Genomic DNA, 21,751 nt, shown 5'->3' with positions numbered 1-21,751 from the left:
TAATTGCTTAAAGGAAATGCTAACCCAAAAATTAAAGTTCCCATCATTTACTGACCCTCATGTTGTTCTAAACCTATAGTACTATTCCTTCAACTTAATTACATTTGTTTGTCATTGCAAAATATAGTATTGTTAATTTTTATGATGCTCATTACAGATTTTTATCTGCATTCACAAACTGTCAGTATGTCAGCAAAGAGTAACTTGATTTAAGGGCAAATTCTTCCAAATGGCAAATTCTTCCAAACACACCTTCACGTCAACAATACTGAAGAGAAAATCGAAGCTAATCAGAGTCAAGTGCCAGATTGTGGGACAGGCTGTTCAATGACCGTTACAGCCCGACACATGATTATCATGAGATGCTGCCATCAGCTGGATTAAACCTGCAACTTCTGATCACCTCTTCACTTCTGCATCTGAATATAATCACAGACATAATTCTATGATGTATCATTACATGCATATTTCTCCAGGCTCCTTGAATTGCTTTTTTAAATAAAAAAAAAATAATAAAAAAGCATAGAAAAGAAAAATAGTCAAAAAAGTTAAAGAAGGTGGCTGTGTTCTGAGATGTCCTGAGAAATGTTAGTAAAACTATACAATAAGGTTCTATTAGTTAACATTGCAGTAGTTAATGCATTAGTTATCATGAACTATTAATTAACTATTTTTACAACATTCATCTTGATTAAATGTTAATTTACTAATGTTAAGATCTACAACAACAAATACAACCTTACTGTGTTTCCTAAAGGTTTATTAAAATAAGAATTACTGCTGTAATAAGCAGGCACATGCAGATGGGATATCTCTAGGGGTTCGAGCCTCTGCTCTTTTACTGAGTTGCCCCTCTGACGGGGCAGTGGTGTAGCTACAGGTGTTCAAAGGTGTGCAAATGCCACCCAAATTAAAAGCTTGAACACCTAAATTAAATGGTGTTTTTTTATGCTTAATAATAGAATGTAGAGGTGTAAAAATGCATCAATATTATATTGACTATAATAATACCCTAAGTGTTACAGACAGTAATTCAAATTATGCATGCACTCTCGCAACAGACACAGGTGTGCGTGACTAAGGAAACAAACGCACTTTAAATTAAAAACATTTAGTTTGCAAGTATTGACACTGACTACCACCCCTGGAATCGCGAGTACGAATCCAGGGTGTGCTGTGTGACTCCAGCCAGGTCTCCTAAGCAACCAAATTGGCCCGGTTGCTAGGGAGGGTAAAATCACATGGGCTAACCTCTTCGTGGTTGCTATTAGTGGTTCTCGATCTCAGTGGGGCGCATGGTAAGTTGAGCGTGGATCGTGGAGAGTAGCATGAGCCTCCACATGCTATGAGTCTCCGTGGTGTCATGCACATCGAGCCACGTGACAAGATGTGTGCGCTGACTATCTCAGAAGCGGAGGCAACTGAGACACAGAATGTTTCTGTGATGATATGCAAATCAATCACGCATAATCAATATTCTAATGCATAAAGTTTGCATAAAGTCAAACATGATTTTAATATCCTTTATTCATATTGGCTCAATAATTAACGTAACGAATTTTATTTTTTTTATATTGAACCAAACCTCCTTGTACTCCATAAAAATAATTTTTAATTAAATCAGTGCGCATTATTTATTTATTTTGTATCCAAAATTACATTTTTGATCCAGTTAATGTAACCTAAACTGAGGTTTATTTTTATTTATTTATTAACATTTTTCTATATAGTGCAAATTATCCCACTATTAAGATTTTCGTCTTTATCATATTTTGGAAAATAACTATGAATACAACTCATTTAATCAAATTTTGACAACTTATTAAGTCTTATATTTTGATACATTAACAGGCCAACCTTCTCCATTAATAAAAGGGTCATTCATTTTAGTTAAAGCTTCAGTATGCAACTTTTTCTTAATATGCAGAGACTATAAGTAAGCCACAGGTTAATTTTCTCAAAAACTGTAAACACTGCATTTCTTTAGCACTCTGAAATTTTCTCTGTTTGTTTTGAGTGATCCGCTTACGCCGGGTTCACACATCCTCCGTGAGCGAGGCGTGATCGGCGCATTTTCATTTTGGCGCCCATATTAACAGATTACACCGTTTACACTGCAAGCGTGAGTCATGAGGTGACACGTCCCAGACGAGGCAGTGAGCAGATAGTTTCGGCGTTGAGCCTATTTTTGCCACGTGGCTCACGCTGAGCTCAGCAGCTCTGGGTGCAGTACAACACTAAAATAATCAGGAGATTCTAGAAAAGACACAAAATCAAATCAAAATTATTCAAATCAAACCTATAGTACACTACAATTTATATGTCTGCATGCAAGTAAACTCAATAAAATAACTTAATAAAGGAAAGAATTAATAAACTGCCAGACCTTTTGCCATTCTGTGTATATACAGGTGTACAGTATACAGTTGTGCTCAAAAGTTTGCATACCCTGACAGAAATTGTGAAATTTTGGCATTGATTTTGAAAATATGACTGATCATGCAAAAAAGGATAGTGATCATATGAAGCCATTTATTATCACAGTTGTTTGGCTCCTTTTTAAATCATGTTAACAGAAATCACCTAAATGGCCCTGATCAAAAGTTTACATACCCTTGAATGTTTGGTCTTGTTACAGACACACAAGGTGACACACACAGGCTTAAATGGCAATTAAAGGTTAATTTCCCACACCTGTGGCTTTTTAAATTGCAATTAGTGTCTGTGTATAAATAGTCAATGAGTTTGTTAGCTCTCACGTGGATGCACTGAGCAGGCTAGATACTGAGCCATGGGGAGCAGAAAAGAACTGTCAAAAGATCTGCGTAACAAGGTAATGGAACTTTATAAAGATGGAAAAGGATATAGAATTCAAAAGCCTTGAAAATGCCAGTCAGTACATTTCAATCACTTATTAAGAAGTGGAAAATTCGGGGATCTCTTGATTCCAAGCCAAGGTCAGGTAGACCAAGAAAGATTTCAGCCACAACTGCCAGAAGAATTGTTCGGGATACAAAGAAAAACCCACAGGTAACCTCAGGAGAAATACAAACTGCTCTGGAAAAAGATGGTGTGGTTGTTTCAAGGAGCACAATACGACGATACTTGAACAAAAATGAGCTGCATGGTCGAGTTGCCAGAAAGAAGCCTTTACTGCGCCAATGCCACAAAAAAGCCTGGTTACAATATGCCTGACAACACCTTGACACGCCTCACAGCTTCTGGCACACTGTAATTTGGAGTGACGAGACCAAAATAGAGCTTTATGGTCACAACCATAAGCACTATATTTGGAGAAGGGTCAACAAGGCCTATAGTGAAAAGAATACCATCCCCACTGTGAAGCATGGTGGTGGCTCACTGATGTTTTGGGGGTGTGTGAGCTCTAAATGCACAGGGGATCTTGTGAAAATTGATGGCAAGTTGAATGCAGCATGTTAACAGAAAATACTGGCAGACGATTTGCATTCTTCTGCACGAAAGCTGCACATGGGACGCATGACAATGACCCTAAGCACAAGGCCAATTTGACCCTCCAGTGGTTACAGCAGAAAAAGGTGAAGGTTCTGGAGTGGCCATCACAGTCTCCTGACCTTAATATCATCGAGCCACTCTGGGGAGATCTCAAATGTGCGGTTCATGCAAGACAACCAAAGACTTTGCATGACCTGGAGGCATTTTGCCAAGACGAATGGGCAGCTATACCACCTGCAAGAATTTGGGGCCTCATAGACAACTATTACAAAAGACTGCACACTGTCATTGATGCTAAAGGGGGCAATACACAGTATTAAGAACTAAGTGTATGCAGACTTTTGAACAGGGGTCATTTGATTTTTTTCTTTGTTGCCATATTTTGTTTTATGATTGTGCCATTCTGTTATAACCTACAGTTGAATATGAATCCCATAAGAAATAAAAGAAATGTGTTTTGCCTGCTCACTCATGTTTTCTTTAAAAATGGTACATATATTACCAATTCTCCAAGGGTATGTAAAATTTTGAGCACAACTGTAGACACAACATTAACCAATCACGAAAAAGTGTGTTGATAGAGATGAAGTGCACGTGACTGCCCACTGTTGTCCTTGAAGCAGCAATAACCTCAGCTTATTATGACCTTATTAAAGAAAACAATTTGCTGTAGGACTCCATAGATAACTTTATTTCCTGCACAGAGGCACTGTTGTTTCTCGCAGAAGAGACGTGGCCAATCTGAACGTCCAACACGACCAACCTACTCGCGCCTCGCTCACGCCACGCTCACGGAGGATGTGTGAACTTAGCGTCAACCCACCCCCACAATGTTAAGGGCCCAAACATACTTAACGCAAGCACGCAAACACGAGCGCTTCGCCAACTCATGGCCAAAGCGTGGTCTCGTTGTACATACATTACGTGCACTCTTGCGTTGCTCTATCGGTTAAAAACCTTGGATCACAAGGGGGCGAAGGAGTTTTTTAGGTGCCACGAAACCGGATTTGGTGGAGTCAACATGTTGACAGTTGAGGAGAGTGCTTTTGTATTTGCTAAAAAGATGACAGAAAAATATGTTTGTATAATCAAACTTGTTCGACAAGCCTCAAATTGCTGCTCCGCCATGACAGTTGTTGATTGAAAAAGAAAATCTGCTGTAGCGCCCCTTGCGGCAACGCTGAGAATACAGCATGTACTTGCGTTAGGTTATGAATTTTGCTCTGACACATCGCAACGCAACGATGCGTGAAATTGAGCTTGCGTAGCAAGATGTGTCTGCGTTCACGTACTTACGTAGAGTATGTTTGGGCCTTAAGGCTGATTTATACTTATGCGTCGAACCTATGTAGGCTCCACGTAGTGGCCAACGTGTTGGTTTGCATTTATAGTTCTGCACTGGTGTGTCTGCATTGTTCTGTGAGAACACTGCCAAAATGCTAACTGTATGTTTCAAAAATAAATAAAAGCAATGGAAGCAATGCAATTTATGGGTTCAAAAGTATTTATTCAATTATTGTAGCATCAAAAATGAGTTCAAACTAATGGGGCTTTTCCACTGCACGGTACAGCTCAACTCGACTCGACTCTGTTCGCTTTTTTGGGGGTTTTCCACTGTGGATAGTACCTGGTACCTGATACTTTTTTAGTACCACCTCGGTCGAGGTTCCAAGCGAGCCGAGCCGATACTAAATGTGACGTCAAAACCCTGCAGATCACTGATTGGTCAGAATCTTCACTACTAGCGTCACTGGATTTGCGACATGGGACATCAACCCGCTAGTTTTAAAGTTTAGCAAAAGCGACAGCAATATCATTTGTTCACGCAACTTTCGAATTGTAAAAAGAAATGGCTGTGCGCAACCACGCCGTGGTCAATAAACGAGGTGCAGACATTCCTCTCGTTAGCGACGAACGAAAAGACGCGAAACGAAAAAGTCTTTCAGGAAGTGTCTCAGTTGTTGGCTGCACACGGCTACCACCGGACCTACCAACAGTGTAGAGAAAAGTTAAAAAAACGTAAAAGTGACTACAGAACCATCAAGGACCACAACAGCCGGAGTGGTTCAAACAGAAGAAAGTGGAAGTGGTTCGACCAAATGGACGCTATCTATGGCAATAGACTGGCGAGCAATGGGAGGGAGAGTGCCCTGGACTCGGTGTTGTTGGAGTCCACGATGGAGGATCGTACGTTTTGTTACATTTACTCTATATTCTGCTTGAAAGCTTCACTTTATTTAGTTGACCAGCTACTGGAAAGCTTGCTTCTAAAACAACCAGGCCAATTTAACTGTTACACTTGTGTAAAATCACCACACAACAACTGCTTTATGCAGCACAATGAGCTAGTAGCTAACAGCTAGCGGTCGTGTTATTGTTTATGGTCAGTAATGTTTAAGATGATGACGGCAGTAGAGGTGGTGCAACTATGACAGTCAGCCTATAATGCCACCCACGTTGAGGCGGCACTAAACTGCAGTGGAAAAGCAAGCTCAGAAAAGTAAAGCGAGCAGAGTCAAGTCGAGTCGAACCGTAACGTGCAGTGGAAAAGTGCCAAAAGTGAACTTGTTGATATGTAGGTACATAGCTTAAATAATAATAGGCCTATAAACATATTTTGGCGTACTTTAGACGTTCCGTGTTTAAAAAGAAATTGTTAAATTAATTAAAAAATACTCGCCTGAATAACACAAAATGGGTGTCGTTTTAAAGACTTGGATACAGTATATATATGCAGGCAGTATAACCAACTCTTACCAGCTGCTTTTTAATTAGCTGCAAATTAGAAGTATTCCGTTTCCATAACTTATGAAATATGATTATTTACTGTACACATACTGTCAAACATACGTTCAAATCATTGTGCCGATCGGAAAGTTCGCGAGTAGAATACAAAACATATTATTTCACTCACATATCAAATGAATATCTAGTAAAGGCCCGGAGAAAAAAGCTTTTAGAGTTTATAAGCTATAAACAGATATATTTTGTCGTGATTTGCTTGTAACTTCATGAAAAACAGAAAAAAAAAAAAAACAGCAGATGCTCTCTATTGAGACAATTGCCTTAATAGTCACAAATCCAAATACAATGTGATATGATGCACAGATATTAAAATAAACTTGGATAAAATGTGACGCTACCACAGACATCCTTGTTATCATCCTGGGGGGCGGTCTCTGGTTAAAGTGGACCAATCACAGCTGTTGTGGTGTGCATCATCGCGACGCGCAGTTACATTTTTGAAGAGGTGCACATCAGGCTACGCCGTAGGTTCGACGCAGAAGTATAAATCGGCCTTTACTCAACCAATGGACTATCTCTTTGTTTGACCAGAAAGCTGTTTTGAAGACAAAGTTAATTTTTGCAGTTCCATTCGGTGGCGCTAGTGGCGCAGAAATGACATACTTCAGTTTTAAGCATTAAAACGTAACACAGGGCTAAAAACATAACTATAGCGAAAAAGAAATTGAGGTCACGCACACCCTCCGTTGACTGACAATTTTGAAGCGACTGCCCCTCAAAAAGCTTTAGAGCCCCAACCCCTCAAAATGACTGTGCACGCCCCTGTTAATAAGTTATTTTTGTAAGAATGCCACTAAACTAGAGCAGGACTTCACAAGAGCAGTTGTGGCTGAATTTCAGCGTAAACTGTCATGGTGGGATAGGTCTGGTGCGCGTGTTTGTGCCTGAAATATAGCCGATATCATGTTCTTGGAATTGTCATTTTTGGGTCAACAATCTTTTTAAGATCACAAGAAGGTCTTGTTGTTCTGAAGTTCAAAAGAGGCGGAATGTCCCGTTCAAAACAAATGTGAAATGCTTTTTGGTCCATGTTTCAGTTACAAATGCAGAACATTATCTCTCCGTTGTGTGTGTTTTTAGAGCTTCATTGGTATTATTATGTGTTGTAGCATTAGCTGTTGAAATGAAGTGATTTCCAAGACTTACAAATTCTAATAACTGAAGTCAATGTCTGAGAAACTCTCAATACTAGTCTAGGATATACGTCATGTAGTTCAAAGTTGGCATGTATTTCATGTTTTCCTGATTGTATGCAAATTAACTGAGATGTTCTTTTCAAATATCCAATGCTGTTTGTAAAATGTTTTGTTTTTGCATGTACAGTATTTTTATATTGAAGAAAATAATACTATTTGAGGGAAGGTGCTGTATTTAGAATGATAATTAATTTTACATGTGAGAAAATCTGTGGTTTTAAAATTATGCACTGAAACATGTTTTTTCTGTAAGATAATTGTTTTTTTGTTTTTTTTGCAATGTATTTCCATGGTGAATGAACATAGTATTCTTATCCAACTATATTGTTTTAATGTGTAGGCATTTGTTACTGACATATTAGAAACATAAATATTGCTATAACAACATAAAAGCTATACGAGCCTGTCTCTATCTTTGATATCATGTAACAACTCTTTATTTCCCTCTTTTTCAACTCAATTCAGAATTCTGTACTGGAATAACAAATATTTGCATTTGTATGCAGTCGCTTGTTAGTCGCTTGGCGATAGTTATCAGTGGCGTAGCCAAGAGTAGGCCGGGGTGGGCATGGCCCACCCAAATTAGACCCAAACCCACCCAGAATATTAGAGATTATTCTTCAAATATATTTATAACAATACATAAATTCTGATTTCTGAAAGTGTGAAAGTACTTTCTGAATGTGCCACGTCTCTGTTGTTAAGTAAAATTTGGTACAAAAAAAAATAAATTGGGGCGAAAACTTCTGAAGTTATGGATTACTTTTATGCTGCCGTTATGTGCTTTTTGGAGACTGAAAGTTCTGGTCACCATTCACTTGCATTGTATGGACCAACAGAGCTGAAATATTCTTCTAAAAATCTTAATTTGTGTTCAGCAGAAGAAAGTCAGACAGACATTTGGAATGGCATGAGGGTGTGTAAATCATGAGAATTTACATTTTTGATTGAAAAAAATCCCTTAAGCTCAGTTTGTTAGTTCAATAAAAGTACATCACAATGTCTGACACAAAAATGCTTGACAAATTTCAGACGTTTTACATATAAGTTCAGTTTTTATTGCCAGGATCCCTCTGGTTCACATACATGAACAATACTTCCCTATCAGTTAAAAGAAACAAGTATAGCTCTAATGACCACCATACGTTTTCTTTGTGTTTTGACTGGACAGCACATTCCTCTAACCTTGATCCAGTCAGGAGATCATTGACCAGTGTGCATAGAGTGTGGGTTTGTGGTTTGCCATACTCCTACAGTATACATTTATTTTTAAATGTGACAATAGTGCTTGCTTTGTATGCAAAATAGTGCCTGCTAACTAATTATTCAAATAGGTGTATTTGAGAGCTGATTATTTATTGATTAGGTAGATTTAATGCAATTTTCTGTGGGGTGGATTTGGCAATTAAAGGGATAGTTCACCCAAAAATGAAAATTCTCTCATCATTTACTCACCCTCATGCCATCCCAGATGTGTATGACTTTCTTTCTTCTGCAGAACACAAATTAAGATTTTAGAAGAATATCTCAGCTCTGTTGGTCCTCACAATGCAAGTGAATGATGGCCAAAACTTTGAAGCTCCAAAAAGCACATAAGGCAGCAAAAAAGTACTCCAGATGACTCGGGTGCTTAAATCCATTTTTCAGAAGTGTTATGGTAGGTGTGGGTGAGAAACAGATTAATATTTGAGTCCTTCTTTTACTAAAAATTATCCTTCCTGCCCAGAATGTGAATCGCCAAAAACAAAAGAAGAAAAATGTGGAAGTGAATGTGGACATTTATAGTAAAAAAAGGATAAAAATATTGATCTGTTTCTCACCCACACCTGTTACATTGCTTCTGAAGATATGGATTTAACCACTGGAGTCAAATGGATTAATATTGTGCTGCCTATGTGTGTGCTTTATAGAGCTTCAAAGTTCTGGTCACCATTCACTTGCATTGTATGGACCTACAGAGCTGAGATATTCTTCTAAAAATCTTCATTTGTGTTCAGCAGAAGAAAGAAAGTCATACATCTCTGAGATGGCATGAGAGTGAGTAAACAGTGAGAATTTTCATTTTTGAGTGAACTGTTCCTTTAAGAATAGTCCTTCATTCAAAGATCATGTGTTAAAAAACAATGAACAGGGTGGTTGAGTCCAGGACTTAGCAATGACATAGCTAACTTGCCATGAAAAAGAGCAACACATTTTTTTTTTTTTTTTGTAGGTACACTCAGGTAACAAAGTAGAAAATGACTAAGTTTGTAAAAGGGGTTTAAATGCATGGTCTGTAATTGTTTATGGAATAACAATACATCATTTTATATTACAGCAACCAGCACACATATTTGCTTTTGACTGGTTGCTGGCTTTGTCTGCACGATTTACATGGCTTGATTGATAGTGGCTGTGTTCTAGTGCATGCAGGCTGTACTTTTAAAGTCCTTACAGATGTTTCAGAGCACAAAAAAGCATCATCCAATAGTTTGTAAACAACAGTAAAACTGATTTGTATTATGAGTAATAAAACAAAAGGCAAGCTTTAATATATGGTGAGGAGCATTTAAAGCTCCATAAAAATACATGCCATAATAAGATAGGGTTTAGTTTGACATTTACAAACCTATCCCTTAAAAATGCGTTTAAGAATTCACAAAAATGTGAAAGTCACAAATGTGTCTGAGAGAGAATTTAGGCTACCTGCATTTCTTTGTGTGTGTGTTCCACACAGAAACTCTTTGCTGATAATGTTGTTTAAAGACAATGTCCTGATTCAAACCGTATACATGACTATGTAAGATTCTAAACTGGAAACCACTTGGGTCAACACAGCAGTTAAGTTAACACAGTTTCATTATTTCAATATAAGGTAAATTCATAATACAGCTTTGGCAATAAAAAATAAAATAAAATACAAATAGTTAAGAACATGAAAAGGTGGAATGTCACATATAATTATTCAAGTAGCCACGAGCGTTTAATGGATAGTTCACCCAAAAATGAAAATTCTCTCATCATTTACTCACCCTCATGTCATCCCAGATGTGTATGACCTTCTTTCTTCTGCAGAACACAAATTAAGATTTTTAGAATAATGTCTCAGCTCTGTAGGTCCATACAATGCAAGTGAATGGGTGCCAGAACTTTGAATCTCAAAAAAGCACATAAAGGCAGCATAAAAGTAATCCATAAGACTCCAGTGGTTAAATCTATATCTTCAGAAGCAAAATGATAGGTGTCGGTGAGAAACAGATCAATATTTAAGTTGTTTTTTACTATAACATTTTCCTCCCTGCCCAGTAGGTGGCGATATGCACAAAGAATGCAAATCGCCAAAAAACAAAAGAAGAATATGGAAGTGAAGTGAAAGTGGAGATTTGTGGTACAAAGAAGCTTAAATATTGATCTGTTTCTTACCCACACCTATCATATCACTTCTGAAGACATGGATTAAACAACTGGTGTCTTATGGTTTACTTTTATGCTGCCTCTATATGCTTTTTTGAGCTTCAAAGTTTGAACCCTGTTGACTTTCATTGTATGGACCTGCAGAGCTGAGATATTTTTCTAAAAATCTTAATTTGTGTTCAGCAGAAGAAAGAAAGTCATACACATTGTGATGGCATGAGGGTGAGTAAATGATGATAAAATTTCCATTTTTGGGCAAACTATCCCTTTAAACTCACACTCTCCCTTTGAGTTAATTCACAGGGTAATTTCAGGTTTCCATTTAAGGCAAACTTCATAACATACAATACCAGAGAGAAATGTTGTTGTTATTATTATTCCAGTAAACCAAATTACAAATTATGAGCTGCCATCATGTCTTGCCTTAATTCTCTTAAGAAAAGATAACCTTACCTAACCCAACCCATTTAATGGCTCAAAGATTTGCATCCCCTCCCTTCCAGTTCAAATAGATCTATCTACCAATAACATCAACATATTCAAGATTATTAAGTTATTACATTTTTATAAATACATACACACATACAGAAGGTGGCTTGGAAATTGCTCGGCGCACTTGTGTGCTCTCACAACCTCCTACAATCTAAAAGACTATGTCGCACACAGATGAACAGGAGATAGTTCCTTTAAATAGCTATTTTGCTAAGTTTACCCCACAAACCGTATGACTGACAACTCTGATTGCATAAAACCTGCATCAGTGTATTCGACTTCCTGCCTGTTGCAATGATTAGCACTAAAAGTCGTGCTGCATTCACCAAATTGGACAAACTCTGCACTAATGTTAACAACAAATCAGTAATCTCCAGTCTAGATTCCAGTTCCATCGGGATATACAGACGTTAGAGGGAAGTAACACAATTTTTTTGGCTCTACATTTTTTCACAGAGAGGGATAAAGATCAGAATCTGCTGGTACCAGGTTATCACAGTGACTGTAAAAGAAAATTCAGAAACTGAAAGGGAAAACACATGTATGTATTTAACATTCACCTTTGTTTCCCTTTGTTGGTGGTACTGTGTGAGAGTGTGTGTGTGTGTGTGTATGTGGAAGCAAGAGTCCAGATCCTTTGCTCTTTTTGTCGCATTTCATATTATCAGTGCACCTTTAGGTAAAGAATGATATTAGGGTGCAATGGAAGAGAAAAGAGACAAAACAGTCTGACAATTCAGCAAAAAAATACTTGAGGCAATTAGTATGTGAACGCAGCAGAACACACACATCTGGCTTGTCTATTCAATCTTTGTGTGCAGCAAACAAACACTTTAATCAAAAATTTTACAATATTTAGAAATAGCAATTTAAGTCATGCTTCCCTTAACAATTCGACACGAAATTCAAAGGTAATGGGAAGAAATACTCTTTCCTCTCAAGATATCTCAAGTAGTCCAGATAGCGCACGTACATTTCAGAGATGTCTGTTTGTGATCTTTTCATCTGGAAAGCATCGCAATCTAATTAACATCTGCTAAACATCTTAAAAAGATCAGATTTACAAACATTCTTAATCATAAACGTCTCAAAGACATCTGCTGAATGTCTTATTGACATCTGAGAGGAAACGTCTTATAGACGTACTGCAGATGAGCAAAAAACGTAAAAAAATACATCTTACAGATGTAAACACACACATCAAATAGACGTCTGGGTGATGTACATGCTATCAGGGAAGTGATTCCAGTATGTTGAACAAGTCACACCCTGGAATTGATACCCCTCCTCTACAAATAAAGTTTCAGTTCAAAGCTCTGATGTCAGACACTTTGTCCCATGACTAACATCAAAAAGCAACATTTCACATTATCTAATATATGGACAGATCAGAGAACTACAGTAGTCTGAATTAGGCTTGCAATACGTCTGTTCCAGCTCAACAATGCTGAAGATTGGAGAATGCATCTCTCGATCCAGGTTTCAATAAGGGTCCAGGCCAAGCCTAGCTACAGTAAAATGAAGACTCGTTCCAATGCTGGAATCTGAGGCCTGAATGGAGAGTAACGTTGCACAAGTGTCCCAGCATGTGACTTGACTGGAGATTTTGCTTGGAATTGATGGATGATGGAAAAGGAGGAGTGTTGATGGAGTAGACGAATGGCCACACAATATCTTTTTTTTTTTTTACCCCATAATAAGAGAAATGGCACCACATACACCGATCAGCCACAACATTAAAACCACCTGCCTAATATTGTGTAGTTCCCCCTTGTGCCGCCAAAACAGCGCCAACCCACATCTCAGAATAGCATTCAGAGATGATATTCTTCTCACCACAATTGTACAGAGTGGTTATCTGAGTTACCATAGACATTGTCAGTTCAAACCAGTATGGGCATTCTCTGTTGACCTCTCTCATCAGCAAGGCATTTCCGTCCACAGAACTGCCGCTCAGTGGATGTATTTTGTTTTTGGCACCATTCTGACTAAACACTATAGACTTTTGTGCGTGAAAATCCCAAGAAATCAGCAGTTACAGAAATACTCAAACCATTACACAGAGCTTTAATCTTAAAGGGAAAGTTCACCCAAAAATGAAAATTCTCTCATCATTTACTAACCCTCATGCCATACCAGATGTGTATGACTTTCTTTCTTCTGCTGAATACATACAAAGATTTGTGAATGGTGGCCAGAACCTTGAAGCACCAAAGAGCACATAATGGCCAGAACCTTGAAGCACCAAAGAGCACATAATGTTAGCATACAAGTAATCCATACGACTCTAGTGGTTTAATCCATGTCTTCAGAAGCGATATGATAGGTTTGGGTGAGAAATAATTAAATATTTAAGTCCTCTTTTACTATAAATTCTCCTCCCTGCCCAGTAGGTGGCGATATGCACAAAGAATGTGAATCGCCAAAAAACAAAAGAAGAAGAATGTGGAAGTGAAAGTGAAAGTGGAGATTTGTAGTAAGATAGTACTTAAATATTGATCTGTTTCTCACTCACACCTATTATACTGTATCACTTCTGAAGATATGGAGTCGTATGGATTACTTTTAGGCTGCATTTATGTGCTTTTTGGACCTTCAAAGTTCTGATCACCATTCACTTGCATTGTATGGACCTACAGAGCTGAGATATTTTTCTAAAAACCTTCGCTTGTGTTCAGCAGAAGAAAGAAAGTCATACACATCTGGGATGGCATAAGGGTGAGTAAATGATGAGAGAATGTTCATTTTTGGGTGAACTATCCCTTTTAAAACCGAATCTTCTTGGGGAACCTTTGCTTTTAGCGCCCCTCAGTGGATTTTTTCACCTCGAAATTGCAGCGATATGTGTAATGAACCAAGTAATTTCATCTTCCAAAAATTTTGCCACAGTCACACAATTTGCATGAGATCAGGCTGCTTATTACAGTAGTATTGCTAGTTATCTTGGCCCCACTCTGCTCACTTGCAGACATAAGATGTTGCAGTACGGTCAAAAGCCTACATTATTACACAGAGTAACAGTACTTAAAGATGAAGTAGCCTATGGTTTTGAATCCTTGATGTTACTAAATGCCCGCTACCACAATCCGAGCATGACACTGGTTTGAGGGTTACAAATAATGACTATGGAGAGACAATATTTGAGCTGCAAGTGAACAATATTACCCCATGCTAAGGGTATGAATCCAGAGAAGTCCTTGAGAATGGCATTGAGGCTATTAATGCCTGTTAACGTTTGTAGATGACGTCAGGCAGAATGTTGGCCTCAGTCACCATTCACTTTCATTGCAACTTTTTTCCATACAATGAAAGTGAAGGGATTTGTCTACATTTTGTCTATAGAACATTTTGTTTGCAAAGCAAGTTTGGAACTAAATGATGGGAAGAAAATAATGCTAGAATTGTCATTTTTGGGAGAACAATCCCTTTAAAAGTCATTTTTGGGCCATGTTTGAAGGATCTGCTACCATTTACACTGGCCTTCAGATGTGTCTATGTGTATCTTGAATCTAGGTCTTGTATGCTGCCATGGAATGGATTTCTCTGCTAGCTGGGCTTGTTGACGTTGCAGAGCAGCTCGGTGACTTTGATGAGACGTGCCACAGTGCTCTGAGACTCTTCCTGCAAGCGCTGGTTGTTCTGCCTGAGACTCTGCACCTCTGCTTGCAGCAATGCTTTGTCCTCTTTCTCCTGCAGGGGGAAGCATAGACACACGATACAAAACTCACTTTTGGTGTATGGTACATCCGCTACATATCATGAGCGTTTGGCTCCTCTGTGAAAACGTTTCCTGGTGATATGAGATGCACACAAAGACTCTGGCTGCAGCTGGGGAAGGATGGCTCAGTTGGTACGCATAAATACTATGTGACTGTGTAAAGGTGTTAGTCGGTAGAGAATTTGCTGTACCAATACAGCAGTGGATATATTTGCATGGCTGTCAGTGAGCAGAACTGCTTTGTGTTATTCACACATGAGAATGACAAAAGAAACATGGAGTGATGTGAAAACAGAGAGCCGACAAGTCAAGACAAGGTTACCTTAAAGGAACAGTTCACCCAAAAATGAAAATTCTCTCATCATTTTCTCCCCCCATGCCATCCCAGATGTGTAAGACTTTCTTTCTTCTGCTGAACAAAAATGAAGATTTTTAGAAGAATATCTCAGCTATGTTGGTCCATACAACGCAAGGGAATGGTGAACAAAATGTTAAGCTCCAAAAAGCACATAAAGGCAGCATAAAAGTAATCCATAAGATGCCAGTGGTTAAATCCATATCTTCAGAAGTGAATAGGTGTGGGTGAGAAACAGGTAAATATTTAAGTAATTGTTTTGCTAGAAATTATTCTCCCTGCCCAGTAGGGGGCGATATGCACGAAGAATGTGAATCACCAAAAACACAAGAAGAATCGTGAAAGTTTATGGTAAAAAAGGACTTTCTCACCCACACCTATCATATAACTTCTGAAGACATGGATTTAACCACTGGAGTCGTATGGATTACTTTTATGTTTCCTTTATGTGACTTTTGGAACTACAAAGGTCTGATCACCATTCACTTGCATTGTATGGACTTACAGAGCTGAGATATTAATCTAAAAATCTTCATTTGAGTTCAGCAGATGACAGAAAGTCATACACATCATGGCATGAGGGTGAGTAAATGATGAGAGAATTTTCATTTTTGGGTGAACTGTCCCTTTTAACTTGTTATTAAGGAGTGTGTTTAGGCAGAACACGAAGCAGAGTTTATTTGTTCACCGTTACAGAGCAGCTGCATCACAGCCTCACTGCATTACGCAATGTAGAATTAAACTGATGTGTGGTCACGGGTGTGCATGTGTATGATCGATTTAACACTTTCATTAAATTTCAAGCATAAAAAACTATATCCTGATATATTACTGTGATATAACATTTTGGTCAAACCACCCACCCCTAATACCAGCATATGCCACATATATTACACAGTGCACAAAGTGGTGCAAACACTGATCCATTTATACACATGTAAATAGATTCTTACACTCAGTCCCTGATTTACTAAAGGTTTATATATAAAAAACACATGCAAACTTGCATCAACTGCTCATCGAAATCAGTAGGCTCTCATACTTATACTACACATGACATTTCTATTAACATGTAGAGAAAACAAGTATATTAGTGAACATCAGTGGTTGTAAACTGGTGGGTCGTGACCCAAAAATGGGTTGCAAGTAGGTTCTGATAGGGTCACGGACAGCAGGGAAAAACAATGCTAAATGCAAATAATCATATTATCATGCATAGTTAGGATAGCAAACTAAATAGGCTCATCAACCTTTAAATGGGAGAAGAAAATGCTTCTTATTTCTTTTGTAGTTGATGTCAATCAATTTTGATAGCGCAAATTCAACTGTTCAACAGGTTGCATGACATAGCCTCATCTTTGAAAACTGGAGTATTAAAGGAATATTTTGAGTTCGGGGCCTGGGTAGCTCAGCAAGTATTGACGCTGACTACCACCCCTGGAGTCACGAGCTCCAGCCAGGTCTCCTAAGCAACCAAATTGGCCCTGTTGCTAGAGAGGGTAGAGTCACATGGGGTAACCTCCACGTGGTCGTGATTAGTGGTTCTCGCTCTCAATGGGGCACGTGGTAAGTTGTGCGTGGATCGCGGAGAGTAGCATGAGCCTCCACATGCTGTGAGTCTCCGTGGTGTCATGCACAGCGAGCCACGTGATAAGATGCACGGATTGACCGTCTCAGAAGCAGAGGCAACTGAGACTTGTCCTCCGCCACTTGGATTGAGGTGAGTAACCGCGCCACCACGAGGACCTACTAAGTACTGGGAATTGGGCATTCCAAATTGGGAGTTTTTTTTTCCAGAAATTTTTTCCAAAAAAAATAAAATAAAAAAAGGAATATTCCGAGTTCAATACAAGTTAAGCTCAATCGACAGCATTTGTGGCATAATGTTGATTACCATAAAAATTTATTTCGACTCATCGCTCCTTTTATTTAAAAAAGAAGCAAAAATCGAGGTTACAGTGAGGCACTCACAATGTAAGTGAATGGGGCCAATTTTTAGAGGCTTTTAAGGCAGTAATCTAAAGCTTATCATTTTATAAAAGCACTTACATTAATTCTCCTGTTAAAACTCATGAGCTGTAAAGTTGTTTCTATCATCGTTTTAGGGTTTTACGGTTTACGCCGTTATGTCGTTATAACAGAGTTCGTATTTTCAGGGCAAATGGAGGAGTCAGGAGGCAGCAGAATCAGTCAACGTGAGTGTTTTATTACTCTTCAGCGTCATTCACAAAACTCAACAAAAGGGCACTCAGTGGCCAAGTAATCACACACAAACGAGTCAATAAGTCTTGTCGCACACACACAGGAACAGTTTCTCTCTGGTCTCGCTCTTTCTGCCGACTGATGCGCTTTGTCGGCCTTTTCAGGTCTCCCTCCGCCATCACTATAACAAGAGACAGGTGTTAATGACAGCCCAGGTGACGAGCTTTACCGCTCTCCCTCTCCCGCAGACAGACACACGACCACGCCCCCATCCCCACAGTTGTCAAGGCAACAAAGTTGTAAAATTGGCTATAACTTTCCACAGAAAAGGTTAGTAAGTGATTTTATCACACTAAAATCATCTTTACACGCATATTGTTAATATCTTGTCTAATATTCTGAAACAGTGCGCATTTTAACGTTTACTGATTGGCCCCATTGACTTCCATTGTAAGTGCCTCACTGTAACCCAGATTTCTGCTTATCTGAAAAAAGGAGGGACGAGTCGAAATAAATGTTTGTGTTAATCAGCATAATGACACAAATGCTGTCAATTGAGCCTTGCTTGTTTGAAGAACATTTGTGTTTACTATTGTACGATTAACAATTTTGGTACTGTGTTTGCATCCTAAAGCAAAGCCAGTTGAGATTTTGCATACTGCGTAAAGGCGACACAGTAATAGAAATCATATAAATCATATAAATACATTGTGAGAGCCACAAGTGAGTGGTATGGCTAACATTTGGTTTCCGCACACAAAAACATTCGGTTCACCTCCTTAAAATGTGAGCGTGGATGACCAGGGGTTAAATTGGGGCAGAACAGTGTGGTTCCCCACCTTTAAAAATCCCAATTTAACCCCTGTGTACAACCTATTTGCATGTGTGGCACTTTGCACAATTAGTCTTAGTAAATCACCCATTATATGAAGCGCTTGCCCAATTTGTTACAATGCACAAGCAAATTAGTACCTTCATAGTATCTTCATAAATCAGGGCATGAATGTTTACCAGTTACTCAGAGGTTAGCAGATTAGTTCTTGAGTAATGCAAAGCATCATCACACATGATTAGACATGCATTAACAGGCTGCAACAGTGATGAAAAAACAAAAATGTTAATGTGTCCTAAATGTCCTGAAGAAGATTCATACTTAAAAACCTTAAAAGCTTCAAAGTCTGTGCATGTATAGTAATATTTAGTAAGGTCAAGCTTTTTCTTACATTATCAGTATGGTTTACAGAGTGTGCTGGAAAACTGGGGGACATAATGAGGTCAACCATGCTCACCCTCTTACTGATCTTATGAGGATAACTGGAATAAACCAGGGAGAATAGAGACCCTGGATCCATCAATGTTATGATACGGTAACAGAGATGGTGTGCATAATCACCAAGTAAAGCATTCGACTTTCTTTTTTTTCTTTTTTTTCATTTATGTGTACAGTCACTTAAAGGAATAGTTAACCCCAAAAAGTTCAAAAATGTTATTTTTTTACTCACCCTTATAGTGACAAATCATTATGACTTCCTTTCTTCTGTGGAGCACAAAAGGAGAAATTGTGGAGAAAATGTACTGGTTGCTCTTTTCCATACAATTACAATGACTAGTCTTCAAAAGTTCTTCAAAAGCACCATGAAAGTATCATACAAGTGGTCCAGTGAGCTGTTAACACGAGAACTGTTGTGACCGGATCAATGAGGCAGTGAATAACGACTTATAACAGCTAAAGTGTGGCTTCAGAAGACTTGGAATATTGCACAAAAGTCATGTAGACTATTTTAAGATATGTTTATTGTGCTTTTGCAATATTTTAGAAGCTCAAAAGCTCAAGTCCACATTCATTATAACACCATGGAATAAAGCGAGTACATTTTTCTAAATTTATCCTTGTGCTCCATGAAAAAAAGAAAAGTCGTGCAGGTTCGGAACGGCATTTTTGGGTGAACTAATCCTTTAAATGTACTTTGTGCATATAGTTAATTTACAAAACAATCTCTAAAATAGTAATGATATGGCTATCTTGATGTTAAGGGTTTGTAGCCATTTTTTATTCAGTGTTTATATAGATTTATATTACTTTTGATTTGATCTGATTTGATGTGCTTAGGAAGCATAGGTGGTTATAAAATCAGAGGTAGGTGTTGGAAATCAGGTAGAGAGACAGATTCTGATTGTGATTTCTGCTTAAAGGGTTAGTTCACCCTCATGCCATCCCATGTGTATGACTTTCTTTCTTCAGCAGAACACAAATTAAGGATTTAAGAAAAATATCTCAGTTCTGTAGGTCCATACGATGCAAGTGAATGGTGGCCAGAACTTTGAATCTCCAAAATCACATAAAGGCAGCATATATTATAAGTTATCCATATGACTCCAGTGGTTTAATCCTTACGTTCAGAAGTAGTATGATAGGTGTGGGTGAGAAACAGATAAATATTTAAGTAATTTTTTACTCTAAATCTTCACTTTCACTTTTACATCTGAAAGTCACATGTGGTGCCTGTTTAGTTTCACTTTCACGTCTGAAATGGATTTAACCACTAGAGTATTATGGATTACTTCTATGTTTCCTTTATGTGATTTTTGGAGCTTCAAAATTCTGTCCACCATTCACTTGCATTGTATGGACCTACAGAGCTGAGATATTCTTCTAAATATCTTCTTTTGTGTTCTGCTGAAGAAAGAAAGTCATACACATCTGGGTGAGTAAATGATAAGAGTTCATTTTCATTTTCGGGTGAACTATCCCTTTAAGAGTTACCATACAAGCGTGGACCAGCAAGCTGATCAGGATATTGTGATTAGTTTTGAGATTAGTTTCATGATCAGCGCAGTGAAACAAACTATTTCAATGCCCTTGATGTCAGTATCCTGACAGCAAAGGTTTCTCACTGAAAACGGTTTGGCGTCTATGAGCTCTTGCCCAAGCGGCAGTATTTGAGGCCTTGGCAGTGTGAACGATTGAGAGTGAGAACTGTTGTACATGTTGTTGTTTTTTGTTACTGATTGAGGAAATATCTCATGCTTTACTTGCCTTCACTGCCATCGGTCGGTTAGTGTTGAGAGTGAGCAAGGCTGCCCAACGTCCCTCCAGCAATCTTCTCATCTCCTCTGTTCACCCTGCTCAATGACAAGACAGGTTTCTTTTGCTTGTTCCACCCTACCTCTACAGTCCCTCTGTGTGATTGGCTCTGTGAAGCAGTGGCTCTTTGAAGTAGCGAAGAGGGCAAGGACTGGACGGGGCAGATATATAGACAAGGATGGGTGGATGTATTTAACGGGGCGTAAAATGGGTACGTGTGGGTAGTGTACTGCCAGAAAGGGGTCAGGGGGATCTGTGCTGTGACAAACCGATGGTAGGTAAAGTACCTTTTGGAGGTCGTCCTGCAGTCGCTTCAACATGGCCTCCAACTGGCACACTTTCTCCTCAAGGTGACCGGGCGAGTCACTGCGAAGAGAGGAACACAAAGAAACAGTGTAATGTATTATTATTATTAACACACCATGTTTTTCTGAATTTGTGTTTTATGGTGCCTACACAATTGAGAAAGCTCTGACGGACCATTTGACAGATAGGAATGCGTTTGATGCATTTTGAGGATGCGAAATCAAGAGGGAAAATCGTAAACCTAAAACCACCAGACTGACTAGCAAATAGCAAATCATGGGTTATAGCCAGACATGCAGTCTAGTGCGTCTATTTTATGAAGGATTTAGCATATGTTCACCTAAAAAAACAAGAACAACAAGCTGGCTTTTGACCCGTAACTTTTCAAACCACATGAAGGCAATGTAGCAGCATTTGTTTATTAATGAATTGTGGATTTTGTATTTTTTTAAAGTGCATGGAAAGGCGGAAGCACAGACATGAAGGTAGAGGCAAGATAGACAGTCTGACTCAGCAGAACAACCAATCAGAACATTAATTTCAGTAGGGATGGGATAAATATATTTTCCAACCAATCATATTTTCTGTTGCAGGAAAGTGGGCAGGGCATATCTAGCGTTAGTCATAATTTGGGCTGAAAATATACTTTGCAGCTAAATGAGAACATATTTATTGTATTTATTAGGCTTGGGATCAGTGCCTTTTTCATACATCGCTAGGGCTGT

The 21,751-nt window shown here is 38.5% G+C and overlaps 2 protein-coding genes across 19 annotated transcripts in view; one reads left to right on the top strand and one right to left on the bottom strand.

Annotated features, from left to right (window-relative positions):
• The window catches only part of LOC127441630 (RAS guanyl-releasing protein 2-like), an 83,723-nt gene extending 75,481 nt beyond the window's left edge, over positions 1–8,242 (top strand). For 4 of the 8 annotated variants that reach the window (XM_051699288.1, XM_051699273.1, XM_051699263.1 and 1 more), the window contains one exon: positions 158–8,242. The gene's annotated coding sequence lies outside the window, so the exon portion shown is untranslated. The remainder of the gene's footprint in view (positions 1–157) is intronic. The other 4 variants (XM_051699281.1, XM_051699250.1, XM_051699305.1 and 1 more) reach the window with 3 other exon arrangements.
• Positions 8,243–8,510: 268 nt separating this feature from the next.
• LOC127441531 (signal-induced proliferation-associated 1-like protein 2) overlaps positions 8,511–21,751 on the bottom strand; it is a 79,378-nt gene continuing 66,137 nt past the window's right edge. For 4 of the 11 annotated variants that reach the window (XM_051699085.1, XM_051699078.1, XM_051699093.1 and 1 more), the window contains exons 15-17: positions 21,008–21,086; positions 20,673–20,871; positions 17,620–17,816 (exon numbers count right to left, since the gene is read on the bottom strand). In XM_051699085.1, the coding sequence (XP_051555045.1) occupies positions 20,692–20,871; positions 21,008–21,086 (259 nt within the window). In that variant the 3' untranslated portion in view covers positions 17,620–17,816; positions 20,673–20,691. Of the gene's footprint in view, positions 15,051–17,619; positions 17,817–19,137; positions 19,173–20,672; positions 20,872–21,007; positions 21,087–21,751 lie in introns of those variants that run through there. The other 7 variants (XR_007897325.1, XR_007897330.1, XR_007897329.1 and 4 more) reach the window with 7 other exon arrangements.

This window comes from Myxocyprinus asiaticus, chromosome 1 (genome assembly GCF_019703515.2).
Source record: "Myxocyprinus asiaticus isolate MX2 ecotype Aquarium Trade chromosome 1, UBuf_Myxa_2, whole genome shotgun sequence".
Taxonomy (NCBI): Eukaryota; Metazoa; Chordata; class Actinopteri; order Cypriniformes; family Catostomidae; genus Myxocyprinus; species Myxocyprinus asiaticus.
This window is presented reverse-complemented; position numbering and strand designations above follow the sequence as displayed.